This window comes from Diceros bicornis, chromosome 8 (assembly GCF_020826845.1).
Source record: "Diceros bicornis minor isolate mBicDic1 chromosome 8, mDicBic1.mat.cur, whole genome shotgun sequence".
NCBI lineage: Eukaryota > Metazoa > Chordata > Mammalia > Perissodactyla > Rhinocerotidae > Diceros > Diceros bicornis.
The window spans coordinates 5,469,585-5,482,721 of record NC_080747.1 but is presented as its reverse complement, the minus strand read 5'-3'; the positions used below and the strand labels follow the sequence as shown (position 1 = coordinate 5,482,721).

Here is a 13,137-nt window from a genome sequence, read left to right as displayed (position 1 = left end):
GGGAACTTGTTTAAGTCACCTCTTAAAAATAATCTAAGCCTAAATCCTCCAGCGTTGCTATGGGCTCAGTCTCCAGGTGGACCTGGCTCCCCCCCCCCCCCCCGTACACCTGCTGGTCCATCCCCTCAGCCAGTTTCTCCTGGTGGACTTTCGTCCCTTCTAATGCTCTGACCCAAGCCTGCGCCAGCCCTTGCCCGCGGTTCCCCGTTAGTCACCAGAGCCAGGGCAGACGCAGCCAGCACTGGGGTGGCACACACAGCATCGAGGGTGAGTGTGGTGTACGGGGCGGAGCTCCCCCGCCAGGAGCCCAGCCCCGGCTCGCTCCTCACTCCTCGGGGTCCGGGCGGAGGGGAGCCTGCCCCAGCCGTCTGCTCGTCTCCCCTCACAGCTCACAGGCGGCCGCGTTTGTCCCTGCCGTTGAGGACCACCTGCCACAACAGCTCGACACCCTCAAGAGACCTCGGGTTCTCTCACCGTCCACTTCCTCTTCCTTCTCCGCCTTCCTTCTTATCCGGCTTGGAGGCCGAGCACTCAGCAGCACCCTAAACACCTGGGCGGCAAAACACCCCCCGGGTGAGCGCAGCCGTGCACGCTCCGCTCGCTCTCTCGCCCCTGCCTCCCCGGCCCCAGCATCCCTGCTGACCTCGTCCTGGCACCGGCCTTTCACCAGCCCCACTGCTCAGTGCTGCCCACCGCTCCTGGCTGGGGGAACCCCAGGACCGGGGAACCTGGCAGTCTTTAACCCCTCCGTGGCCCAGGGACACTACTCAGGCCTTGGCTGATGTCCTGATCTCTCTGTTCCTCCTTTAACCCAGGACCCAGGACCCAGGACTCTACTTTCCTTTGCCACTCTCGGCTGCCTCCACCATTCAGCCCCTGGGGATTTCTCCCCGACAGTGTGCCCGAGGGCCTGTCTCCCCGGTTCCCCTCGCTTGTTGCTGACATGACAGGCCCAGGCTCTTTGATGGTGACCGGTCCCCCCAAGCAGGAGCGACAGGGTGTTGGATGTGGGCCAACGACAGGGCTCGGGTCCCCAGATCTGGGCACCCACTGCCCCACTGCACAGGTCCTGAGACCCCACAGCCAGGTGCCTCCCGGAAACCCTTGGATTCCTGCTCTCTGCCTCTTATCCCTGAAAGTGGTTTTTGTTTTTCACCAAATCTCCCCACCTCCCCACTCCGACTCCTTGAGGGTGCCTGCCCCTGCAGGGAGTCTGAAGACCCCAGCCAGTAGGGGAATTGCTGTTCACAGTCCAGGGAGAGCGCAGAGGTTCGCGGCTCTCTGGCTCAAGCCGGGCAGGGCCCCGCTCATCAGGACCCTGCTCCTCCCAGGCAGTTGGTCAGCCTCCCCTTGTGGCCTGACCTGCACCTGCCTTCAGGCTGAACCTACACCACTGGGACCCCCTCCCTGGCTGCCCGTCTCCATAGTTTCTACTCTTCTCTGGGATCTGCCTGCTGGTGTTCACTGTCAGGCCTCCAGAAAGCCAGTATTTTCTGTCCTGGGTGTGTCGTTCCTCTGGGGATCAGCTGTGGGACGCTCACACCCCCAGGGGAGGAGCAGGCCTGAGTTACATTACGACAGCACAGCGATCCGACCTCTTCTCCCCGTCAGGATGGTTTGGTGGCAAGTGCCAGAATGGACTCTGGTGGAAGTCCTAATGGGAGGGTAAAACCCAGGGCTTCACTGGGGGTTGTGCAGGCTCAGGCACCAGAAGGAACGGGACCACCCCGTTTTTCTGAGGCGGAGACAGCCGCTCTCTGTCCCCCAAGTCCCCGTCCTCCATGGTAGTGAAGCCCTGACCTCAGCCGGACCTCTGGGTGCCCAAGAACAACCTGCTCCAGCCTCCCCTGTCCCGTGCCTGACTCCTGTGCAGTGGGAGCGGTGGGAGGGCCGTGCCCGTCAGGGACAGAGGCACGTCCTGTGCTGCCAGCCTTGCAGAGCGAAGCCGCCACACTGGCTCCGACGGTCACATCAGAGACAGACACTCCACAGCTCCTGGGGCGCCCTTCACGCGGCCTCCCGGGCACTCTTCCCCCGGCTCTCGAGGGTTAGGGGCCACACAGTGACCCCGGGACTAGGGGCAGGACACTGCACTGCCACTCCCCAGCCTGCACAGGGGCAGGGACCTCCCCCCACCAGTTCAGAGCCCCGTCACCAGTCGAAGGGAGAGTGCTGCTGCCAGCGAGGAACAGCTCTCGTCCACACCCTCCCGCCCTGCGAGGCTGGAGGGAGTCCTGGTTCTGGCCAGCAGTGCCAGGGGCCGGGGATCCACGCGGACCCCCAGACCATCCTGGAGGGTACTGGCGGCCTTGGTCAGCCCGCTGGCTCCAGGCTGCAGCAAACCCCCTACTCTTCCCCAGGAGGAGTGCCCCCCCAGTGCCCCCTCCCTCCTTCGGGCTGCCCCCCTCAGCGAGGCCTCTTCACTTCGTATGGACACAGACTGTCCCCAGTGTCCCCCTGGGATGGCTGGGACCAAGCTGCAGGGTTCAGCAAGACTTCACTGAAGGTTGGGTTGCAAGGGAAGAGCGATGATGTCATTAACGGGCTTCCAGGGGACCCAGGCTCTGTGGTGGGGATTTTCTGGTTTAATCCATACCACCCACAATATGGGTACCATCATTCTCCACACTTTGTAGAGGAGAAAACTGAGACACAGCAAAGGCTGGTAACGCCCCCAAGATCCACAGCTACCATCAAAGCCAGGACCTGAATCCCTGCAGCTGGGCTCCAGCGTCCCTGCCCTGAGCCACTTAGCCTCATTGCTGCTCACATAGTAGGTGCTCAGAAAGCGTTTCTTAAATGAATAAATGATTAAATAGATTTGCAAAGATAAATGGTGATCCTTCCAAGGTGAAGTTAGTTCTTATTTGGAACATTTATAAATGATACAGTCATTTGCACCTCTCAGAGGCTTTATAAACATATTAAATGAATAATTCACTTCTCGAAACATCCATATCTATTTTGCATGTTTGGACTTTTTTTGCATAATTTTAATAATAGATTCCTTTCCATTTTCATTTTTACTTTTGTCCTCCTAATATTGCTGCCTTTTGCAGATTTTCAGTCCCTCTCTGAAACTCATCACGTCATTTGACTGTGTGGGCCCCAAGTGTAATTCTGACAGTATCCAGGTAGAGATAATGGGGCTTTGTTTTTAAAAAAAGGGACATGGCTGTTGGAAATTAATCACTCACGACTTGGGCAATTATTTTGAGCTCTAAAAGCTTCTCAGTTGCTAGGAAACCACCCCTGGAAGCTGGGAAGCCTTTGTTAAAGTTTTCGTCAAGGGGTTGAACTTCAGCAGGCCCTGGCCCCGCCTGGAGCTCCAGGCTGTTAAGTCAGTTCCAGGCAGAGCAAGAGCCTGAGCAGCGGCCTGGAAACATGCCCCAGAAATCCCCCGCAGGGACCTGAAACGGTTCAGGTGGGGAGAGCCCAGGACTCAGCTTGGGGACACGCTGCCTGGAGTCCGATCCAGGCTCCAGCACTCACAAGGCTGTGGCCTTGGGCAAGTGAACCCCTCTTTGTGCCTCAGTTTCCTTGTTTGTAAAGTGAAGGAAATCACAGCATCCTCTCTTAGGGCGACTGTGCAGATGAAATGAGACGATGCACACAGAGCTCCAGCCCGGTGCCTGGTGCGGGGCACTGCTCAGAAGCGTCCACTCTTAGTACAATAACGACACGGAGTGTGGAGGGAAAGAACGCTGGCGGGCAAGTAGCCCCCATGCCAGGCTCATGGATGTAGCCCAGGGGGTGTGGGAGCCTCAGATGTTCCAGGGCTGGGGAGAGACGGGATGACAATTATGTTTTCATCTGAGCAGACGATGGTCTGCAGCTGAGAGAGTTCCGGGAAGGGAAGCAGAGTTTGAGCATTATTTCATGTCACCTGTTCGAATGCTCCCCTCTGTGGCCCGCCCACAGCTCTGAGCCCAGGGCCTGGCACGGAGTTGGGGGCCCGTCCACGTGTGCTGACGCAGAGGGAGCTGGCCTGGCCGCCCTGCCCAGAGGCCCGGCTCCCCACAAGTCCCTAGCCCTCTAGGGCCTCTGCCCGTCCCTCCCTGCCACCATCTGGCTGCAAGCCCCTGAGTACTGCCAGGAGTCCCCTGCAGGGTCCCACCCTGGCCACCCTCAAGAAGGGCAACGTGTTGTCCCATCCTGCCTTCGCTGCCTACTTACGTGCTGTGCAACCTCAGGCATGTGCTTGGACCTTTCTGAGGGGCCTCATCTGTGAAAGGGGGCAGGAATCTGCCGAAAAGAGCGGTTGGGAAATCAGAATGAAGGTACCAAGCGTATTCATTTCCTAGGGCCACTGCGACAAATGACCACAAACGTCGTGGCTTAAAACAACACACACTTATTCTCTCACAGTCTGTGGGTCAGAAGTCGAACATGGGTCTCCCTGGGCTAAAATCAAAGTGTTAGCAGGGCTGTGTTCCTTCTGGAGGCTCCAGGGGAGAATCCATCCCTTGCCTTTTATAGTTTCTGGAGGTGCCCATGTTCCTTGGCCCGTGGCCCCTTTCTCCGTCTTCAGAGCCAGGATGGCAGGTCGAGTCCTCGTGTCACATCTCTCTGACCCTCTTTCTGTTGTTGCATCTCTCTCTGAGGACAGCCAGCAGAGTTTCCCCACTTTCAAGGACTCATGTGACAGACTGGTCCCACTGGATAAGCCAGGATACTCTCCCCATCTCAAGGTCCACGACCTTAATCACCCCTGCAGAGTCCCAGAGCCCGTGTTCAGGCAGTGCTGGCTGAAGCTGGATTTGTGGGGCTGAGACCACGATATCTGTTACCATCTTTTGAGCATCTGCCGTGTGCCTGGCGCTTTGACCCTCTGCGTTTGAATCCAGACTCTACCACTTACTACTGAATTTGGGCACAAGTTAAATTACTTAACCTCTCTAAGCTCAGTTTCTCCATGTGTAAAATGGGTAGAGCAATAGTACCCCCCCCCCAGAGGGATACCATGAAGCTTAAACGAGATCATACGTGTAAAGTCCCCTGCACCGTGGCACCCGGGTTCAATAAAGTTTCTTTATCTCATTGGTCACCGCAGCTGAGAAGGAGCAACATTGCCCTCTATTTACACATGAGGTTCAGAGAGGTTAGCCACATGTCCAAGGTTGCACAGCTGGGAAGCAGCTTTCTCCTCCTTTGTGCTCTGTCCTGAGGGCTGTGTGGTTCATGGAGAACTTGGCCAGCAGACCCAGCAGAACAGCTCTGCCTTCCTCCCGCTGAGCCTGAAGTGTAAAACGCCCCCTTGAAAGCAGAAGGGCGAGGCCTGGGCTCCCCGGGGACTGTTGAATGTGAGGGTCAAAAAAGATCCAGGGAGAGTAGGAGAATATTTGGAAATCATGGTGGGCTGTGCTCACCCGCTTCAAACAAAACAAAGCACGACCACCAGCACTGCATGAGAGCCTCCTCGCCAGGCCCGGGCTGTGCGGGATTCAGCGGATTTAACCTCGCCCCTCCCCACAGCCGGGGTTATTATGAGCGCCATTTCCCCGGGGATGACGTCAGAGCTCGCAAGGGTTAAAGGTTGTGTTAGGAGCTGGAGGCAGCAGAGCCTCAAGTGAGCCCGGCCTCCCTCTCTCTGCCCTGTGTGTCCCCATCCGCCATACTGCCTCCTGCTGGGCCCCCCGCCCTGGGGTCGGCCTCATGGAAACAAGCAGCATTCTGAGCCTCACTTTCCATGTAACATTTGTTATTTTATTGGAAAAAGCTGGTATTAACATATTTATAATTTTCTTCAACAGTTGGATAATTTGTGAGACACCAAAGAAAGCAGGAATGCACCGATGGGTTACAGAGTCCAGAAGGACCGGGTCTGTCTACTCCACCACCACACGGCCCGCCCCACCAGGAGCTCAGGCCTCAGAGCACTCACGGAAAAGAAAGCAACCCGACAACTTCACGACGACGATGTGAGCGCCCATACACTCAAGAAGAGCAGAAGAGTTACAGAGTAAGGAAGAAAAGTTTGTGACGATTTTACTGGCCCTTCTGCCATTTCTAGTTTTGCCCCTCCCCCCTCAACACACATCCTATTATTCACAATTTGCTTTGGACAGCGTTCTTTTCTGGGGATCCAGAGGCATGCCTTTCTTCTGAGATCTTTTTCTTTCTTTCTTTCCCTATTTTTTCCGTTTTTGGTTTGACATCCAAAGTTTAAAACAGAAGTAAGGAACCAGGAACTAGATTAAGACCTCCTTTTGAATCCAGTGTGAGGTTTATACTCTGTGGATGGTAATGTTGAATCTGGTGTGACTTCTGGCTGCAAATGCAGGTTTCCTCTCAGCGTCTGAATCACAAAGGGAGATGGACTGTGCCAAATATCCGAGTAATTGTGTAAGGCCCTCAGAGCGGGATTTTGGCTTCAAAAAGATTTCTATACAATTGACCACATTCTTGAACCTCTTTCCAAAGGGGAAAAGAAGGAATCCGATCCTGTGATTGTTAATTTTAATTAGAATAGATATGTACATATAATACTGTCCCGGTCACCTGGATTTTACAGTGATACATAAACAAACATTCTTCATTCACGTCGATTAAAAAAGAAAAAAATTCAATGGACCCATTTCCTCATGTGAATATCGTATGGCTGGAAGTGAGCGCACATGCGTTTTGTGCTTTGACACACACAAAAGTCTACTGTTATCCATTGAGAAAAATCTCGGGTGGGTCTAGTTCCTGGGTGAGGTTACATCTTGTTAGAAAAGGTTGGATTCGGTTGGGCCTCTGCAGGATTTTCGGAATCAAAATGCAAAGCCATGTGGTTCCGGGGCAATTCCACCGGCAAAGACAAGTGGGCGTGGTTGGCGGGGTGAGCGGATCTGGTCTTGAGAGAGCAGGAGACACTACAGTGGCCCTTGGGAAAGCGTCCTCCGAGATGGTGTGATCATGAAAGGAAAGGTACCCTAAAATGGTCATATCATGCAATTTTCTTTTGGAGGCAGTTCCGTGCATCTGAACGAGGAGCTGGGAGGCAGATGTGGGGCGGAGCGAGGAGTCAGAGAGAGGGCCCAGCTCCTGAAGTCACCAACAGCAAGGAGCACCGCGGGTCTTCTCCATCCTCCATTCTGAGTCTCGGTTCTCTCCGGGACCCTCGTCATCATCCTACCTACTCTGTTCTGCTTCACAAGATGAAGAGACGTCTCTAGAACCTTCCAGGCTAGACTGTCACTTGAATATGAGCCACCAACGCGGTGGATCGGAAGGCGCCTGTGCGAAGACCTGGGCGGGATTCCTGACCCCACCACTGGCTGGTGCACAACTTGAGCAAGTTTCTTGGGCCTCGGTTTCCCCGTGTGTTCAAAGGGGATGATCAATTATTCACCTTTCAATCCCTGGCACCTGGCACTCGGTGAGCAGTTGGTGTTTATGGACGGAATGACTGGATGCCCACCTCACAGGGTCATGATGATGATTCAGAAAGGTCACGGACAGAGCCAGCAGGCACTCCCACGAGGTGCCCAGTGTCCGCTGGAGGATGACAGGAGCGCCCCACAGAGCGGGTGGAGGGACTGAATCAATGCGCCTAAGGGGCTGAGCACCACGCCTGGCACACAGCCCGCGAGCGGCGAGGTGGGTAAGTGGGAGAACAACAGGCACACAGGTGGGTGGACCTCACCCCCTCCCTCTCAGGAAACCGTCAGGGACCTGAGATATGGAAAGACATTCAAAGAACCTAGAGGAGGAGCTTGCATCCGCAAATTCTCAGCAGGAATTCACGACCCAAGACAAAGGCGAGACCCTCCGCAAGGAGACAGTGGAAATCGCTCCCTTTATAACCAAAAGAATCCTGGCTGGCTTGTTTGAAAACGCTTCATTATCTGTCCCCGGAGCCCGGATCTGGGGCCAGGGAGGTGCGCGAGAGAAACAGCTCCCGTGGGCTCCCGCTTCCCCGGAAAGGAACCGCTGGAGTGAAAAATTAACCCGGAGATGTAAAAACCCTACTAATGTGGTAAAGACCCACGGCAGGTCAAGTACGGGAAGGAACCCTGAACTTCGAGGCCGACAATCACGTCCATTTCACGATTTGTGGCTGTGAATCCTCGGTTTTCCTTTCTTTAAACGATTACCGGCCAAGGCGGTCTGGCCTAGGGCAGCTGGGGGAGGGACGGGGCCAAAGTTCCCGACTGCCCGGCCAGGCCACTCCTGCGGCTGTCCTTGGTGCCGCTGCCATCTTCCTCCTCTCCTCGAGTTGCTGTCTGACCGGCGTGTCGGGGACACTGCCACAGGCGGGCGGGACGGGGCTCCGTGCCCCTAGTGCATCTCAGAGTTCACCTTGTCCTGGAAGATGTATAGGTTGTTGGTGGCCGCGATGGCGATGATGTTCTCGGCCGGGTGCCAGGCCGTGTGCAGGATCTTCTTGGTGAAGTCCAAGCTGTCCACGCTGATGTCGTCCCGCCTGCGCTTGCCGCCCACGCACACGCGCCGCGGCTTGAGCACGGCCCGCGGCTTGCTGCTCTCCCGGGAGGCCTCCAGGGTCACGTCGCGCTTGGTGTTCCGGTCAAACATGCGGAAGAAGTTGTTGTAGGCCCCGGTCATGATGACACTGGCGGGAGAAGGAGAGGCGTCAGGCGGGGAGGACCACGCAAGAAAGAAACCTGTCCCTTCTCAGAAATAACCCTGGGGGCTGCAGGGCCATCGCTCCCTGGAGAGGAGCCCGTGTGAGGAGACGTGGGGCCACCCTGACTCTGTTCCATCTGTCTCTTAGGGTCTCTGGTCCTCCCTCACATCTCAGCTGCCAGCAGCACACTGACTTCGGGCCAGGAGCTGAGACCCCTTTAATGCTCTGCCCCAAACATCATAAAAATATCCCCCTGTACTTTCCCTTTAGCCCAGGAGAGAGAGCCCTGGACTTTTAACAACACTAGGCAACAACAGAAGGAAAAGAAAGGGGAAATAAACACAGGAGACGCTGGAAAATAAACTCTGTGGCTGACAAAGAGCAGGCCCCTGAATCAACCAGACCTGCCCTTCCCAGGAGGGACCCAGGACCCCCCTGTTCTCTGAGTAATTGAGTGACTAAATGAACGCTCTCTGCACACCGCTGACGTTCAGGTGATCATCCCGCCCTGCTAAAGAGAATTTTACGTGTGTCCATGCACTCCGTTTCTCTTCTCCCTCCTCTCCTAAGGAGGAGGGCTTCCTGTTGCATGAGAGAAGGGTAAGTTCACCTACACAGTCAGAGCTGAGAGGGAAAGAATACCAGCCACAGGGGCCTGGGCCTAGAGAAGGGGCTGGGGGTTGGCCTAGGAGAGGCCCTGGGGCAGGTTGGGTGGGGGCAAACTAACTGAGGAGGGGGTGGATTCTAGGAAGCAATACTGAGGGTCCGGGAGCGGATCCCCACAATGTTCTTCAGAAGAGGTGCGCACAGACCGGAATTCCCTTTCGGAAGCTGATCTGTGCTTCTTGACGGTGTCACTGCCGGAGACAGGGCCATGTGGACCCTACGTTTACAAGGGTTACCTGCATGTGCCACATCTTCAATGTCACCCGAGTTACGAGAATAACACAGCGTAGAGGAGCCAGAGCTGCTCAGGGCAGAGGCCCACCTGGATAGACCAGGAGAGGCTGTCCAGTCCAGCACCAGGCTGTGCAGGGTCAGGTGCTCAGGGGCCCTGGGTGATGCTGTGTTGCAGGCTGAAGGTGACACTTCTCCTTGTGACGTGTTTCCTCCTTGTGGGGAAGCTCGGGCTGATAAGTGACCCCAGGAGAGTCTGGTACCCGAGGCCCTAGCCTGTAGCATCTCCATGGGAGGCCAGGGGAAGTCGGCCCCAGGGGCCACAGGCAAATGGACAGGTTGTGATTAGAAGCCACACTGTCGCCTCACCTGCGGACCATCTCTTAGTGTCGGTCCCTTCTAGACGGTGAGGGGCGGGGTGTGCGGTGGGAGGCCCCTCTGCTGCCCGGCTACTGAAACTGCTCAAGGGGAGGGGTCCCCCCAGCAGAGGGCAGAGGGTGGGGTGACGTCTAACCATCTCCTAACGTAACAACACGGCCCATGAAATGAGGGACTCTGCTGCCTCCCTTCTCACTGATAAGTCTGCCCCTTGGAGTTCTGATCCCCCACAGAGAGAAACTTTTACTAGGCTTGGGGCCTGGCAAGTTTGGGCCAAGAGTTCCCTCTTGGTTCCTGCCCACGAGCGGCTTCAGGGCTCCCCTGCCCAGCCTGTGCGGCCCCTGGAGATGGCCGTGCGCCCATGAGGCTGGCCTTCTGCCAGAGCCCACAGTCTGCAGTGTTCAAGTTGCTGCCACCTCCCCTTGACCACCAAACTGCTTTCTCTGACCTTGTGTTCAGAGATCAGCAGGAGGGTGTTCGGGGGCAATGAGGATGGAAAACCTCCTCCATAAACTGGCTCTTCTGCGGAGCCAGGCAGGGCTCCCCTGGGCCCCAGCAGGAAGCAGAGGGCACACGCCAACTGGGTGATTGGAGAAGAGCTCCATAAAGGGCTACTCACAAATGTTCTGGAAGGTTCTAAAGGAATTACAGAGAAAGTGCCGTGTCTTGGGACTGGTACATTTGGAGATTTTGTTACCACTCCCAGGCCTGAGGGGCAAGAGGAGGAAAGGGTCACAGGAGGGGGAGGGAGAGAGAGAAGGAAGGGAAGGAGAGAGACAGAGAGATGGAGCACGAGGCAGAGACAGACAGAGACAGAGACAGAGAGCAGAGAGAGACAGACAGAGACAGAGAGGGAGAGAGAGACTTGGGTGAAGGGCTGGCTGATGGGAGCTGTGCCCAAAGGGACAGAGTCAGCTGAGAGGACAGGGAGGGGCGCGGAATAAACACCCCGGCCTCTGTCCATCCTGCCTCCAGGTCTCCTTCTAGGGTCGCCATCGGTTAAACTCAACGAGAAGCCAGATGGCGCGGGGCCCGTGGATGCAGCCCATGGCGGCCAGGCTCCGGGCCAGGCTCTGTGGGGAAGGGCAGAGATGCGAGCTGGGGGCCGGCGGGAGACACCTCTGGGCCCGCTTCACAGCGCTAGTCACCGGGGACCAGCGTCCGCCTGTGCCTGCTCCTGGGGCAGGCGTGTCTTGTCTCCAGTCCCCAGGGCCTGGCTTGGCCTCCTGTGGGGTAAGTGGACCCTCAGCCGCCGCCAAGCAGAACCTGACCAGCCGAGCCCCTGGCCTGGGGGAGGGCGCTCCCGGCCCGCGGTGAGATGCAGCAAATGCTTTCTAAACAGAATGGACTGGAGGGCCTGGACCTTCTCTTATTCACGGCCAGACCTGCAGGTTCAGAAGGTACCTGCCCCACCAGGTGCTCACTAAGTATTTGCTGAACGAACGAATGAATGAACGCTGTGGAAGGGTCGCACGCAGCCACAATCACCCTCAGAGGACAGAAATGCATGCAGCCACCTTGCCCAGCGCCCCTCTGCACACTGAGGCGGGACAGGCACACTGAGGCGGGACAGGCCAGCGGCGAGTGGAGGGGGAGAGCGGTGGGGGTGGGCCCCGGGGGGACAGTGAAACAGTCCTGCCCTTTTAAGAGATTCGTCTAATCTCTGGAGGAGAAGGGAGGGTGGGCGGAGAACTCTAATGCATTTTCTGGCTCTATTATTTTCTGTTCTAAAATTCCGCCTCTAAAGCCTTAGTATGTGTGAATAGACCGGTTTGTGGTTGAGACAATTAGATGACACGCGTGTGGAGGCGCAAGGGCTGGAGGTGCTCTGGGTGTGCGGAGCCCCCCCCTGCGCTGCTGGGGGAAGAGAGCTCCCTGCGCTCCCCGCTCCTGCGCTGTGCTTCCGGAGTGCCCGCCTGCACGAGCCCCCACTTTCCTCCTCCAACATCAGCTCTTCCTGGGGAAGGCGGGGTTGGCTGGAACGTCCCCCTAAGTTATGACCCGCGAGACTTCACTACAGTGTGACCCCCGCAGTGTGGGAGCAGGGAGTCAGCTAAGCCTCAAAACGCCCCAGAACCAGAGAAGATCTGGCGTCAAAGTCACTGAAGCCCACGCCCAGGGCTCCCGGGGCTGCCCCTCAGGGTCCAGGCGTCCGGCCATTTCAGCAAACAGGAGACGCCACCCAACGTGTGACCCTCAGACAGGTCACGACAGGGAGTGCCCTCCACCTACACCAGTGGCTCAGGCCAGCGAGGAGAGGAGGGAGGAGAGCTGATCTCACGGAAGGAAGCCACTCCCCCAACATTAGGCCCCTCGGAGCCCACTCAAAGCCCACGAGATGGAGAGCATCAGTTCTGGCGGCTCCCGAGGTCCAGCCCGTGGACCCCGTGTACGTGGCTTCATAAGGGCCATGCTAGAGGACAGGGATGGGGGCTGGGTGAGGTTGGCACTGCTGCCGAGGGCCACCCTGCTGCCCAGTGCCAAAGGGTCCCAAGGAGGGGCTGCAGGCAGGGCCCGTGGGGATTAACGCTGGCCTGTTCATCGTCACATCTATCCCCACGCAGCCCAGGAGGTGACAGAGGGGAACAGCTGCCCCGTCCCTCAGATGTAACAGGGGTGCGAGGGAGGGAGGAGAGGCAGGAGCAAGCATGTGGCAGAGCGACCCAAGGCGACTTGTGGGGGTGAGGGGGCCAGGTGGAGAGCCAGGACCAGGGAGGGCATTCTCTGTGTGCAGGAGAGAGCTGGACTGGGGTGGGCGAGCACAGGCCAGGGGAGCCTGCAGACACAGAGAAAGCTTGAGGCAGTGATCCTGGAGGTGACGAGGTGAGCAGGTGAGCGAAGGAGGGGAGGGAGGAGAGGGGAGGTGTGCAAAGGGCTGTGGGAAGGAAGGTGGGCGAGGCGCCTGAGTGTGTGTGAGAGAGACAGAGAGAGGGAGAGAAAGTGCACGTGGGAGGCAGAGGAGGAGGAGGGGTCAGGAGGAGGTAGGGGGCTGCAGAGGAGGCCTGAGCAGCAGCAGGGGACCTGGCTGTGTGGCCCACGGCCCCATCCTCCGGCTGTCTTCCGGCGCACAGTGGAGCTGCCTGCATAGCCTGTCGTACCCGGGTCAACCTGGCTGACTCTCTCGGCGCCCAGCGCCTGCAAGAGGCCAGTGGAGCAGCCCGCCTGGGGATGGGCACGGGGCTCTGCCCCTGGCCCGAGGGAAGCCCTCAGTCTCTTCACCTGTAACCTGGGTCCTGATGACACACGAGGCCATCAGCCCGGGGCCCTGCGTGGTGAGAGGGCAGCACAGC

At 57.5% G+C, this 13,137-nt stretch overlaps 1 protein-coding gene across 4 annotated transcripts in view; it reads right to left on the bottom strand.

Annotated features, from left to right (window-relative positions):
• Positions 1-7,866: 7,866 nt before the first annotated feature.
• PPP2R2C (protein phosphatase 2 regulatory subunit Bgamma) overlaps positions 7,867-13,137 on the bottom strand; it is a 137,273-nt gene continuing 132,002 nt past the window's right edge. For all 4 annotated transcript variants that reach the window (XM_058546687.1, XM_058546685.1, XM_058546686.1 and 1 more), the window contains one exon: positions 7,867-8,557. In XM_058546687.1, the coding sequence (XP_058402670.1) occupies positions 8,266-8,557 (292 nt within the window). In that variant the 3' untranslated portion in view covers positions 7,867-8,265. The remainder of the gene's footprint in view (positions 8,558-13,137) is intronic.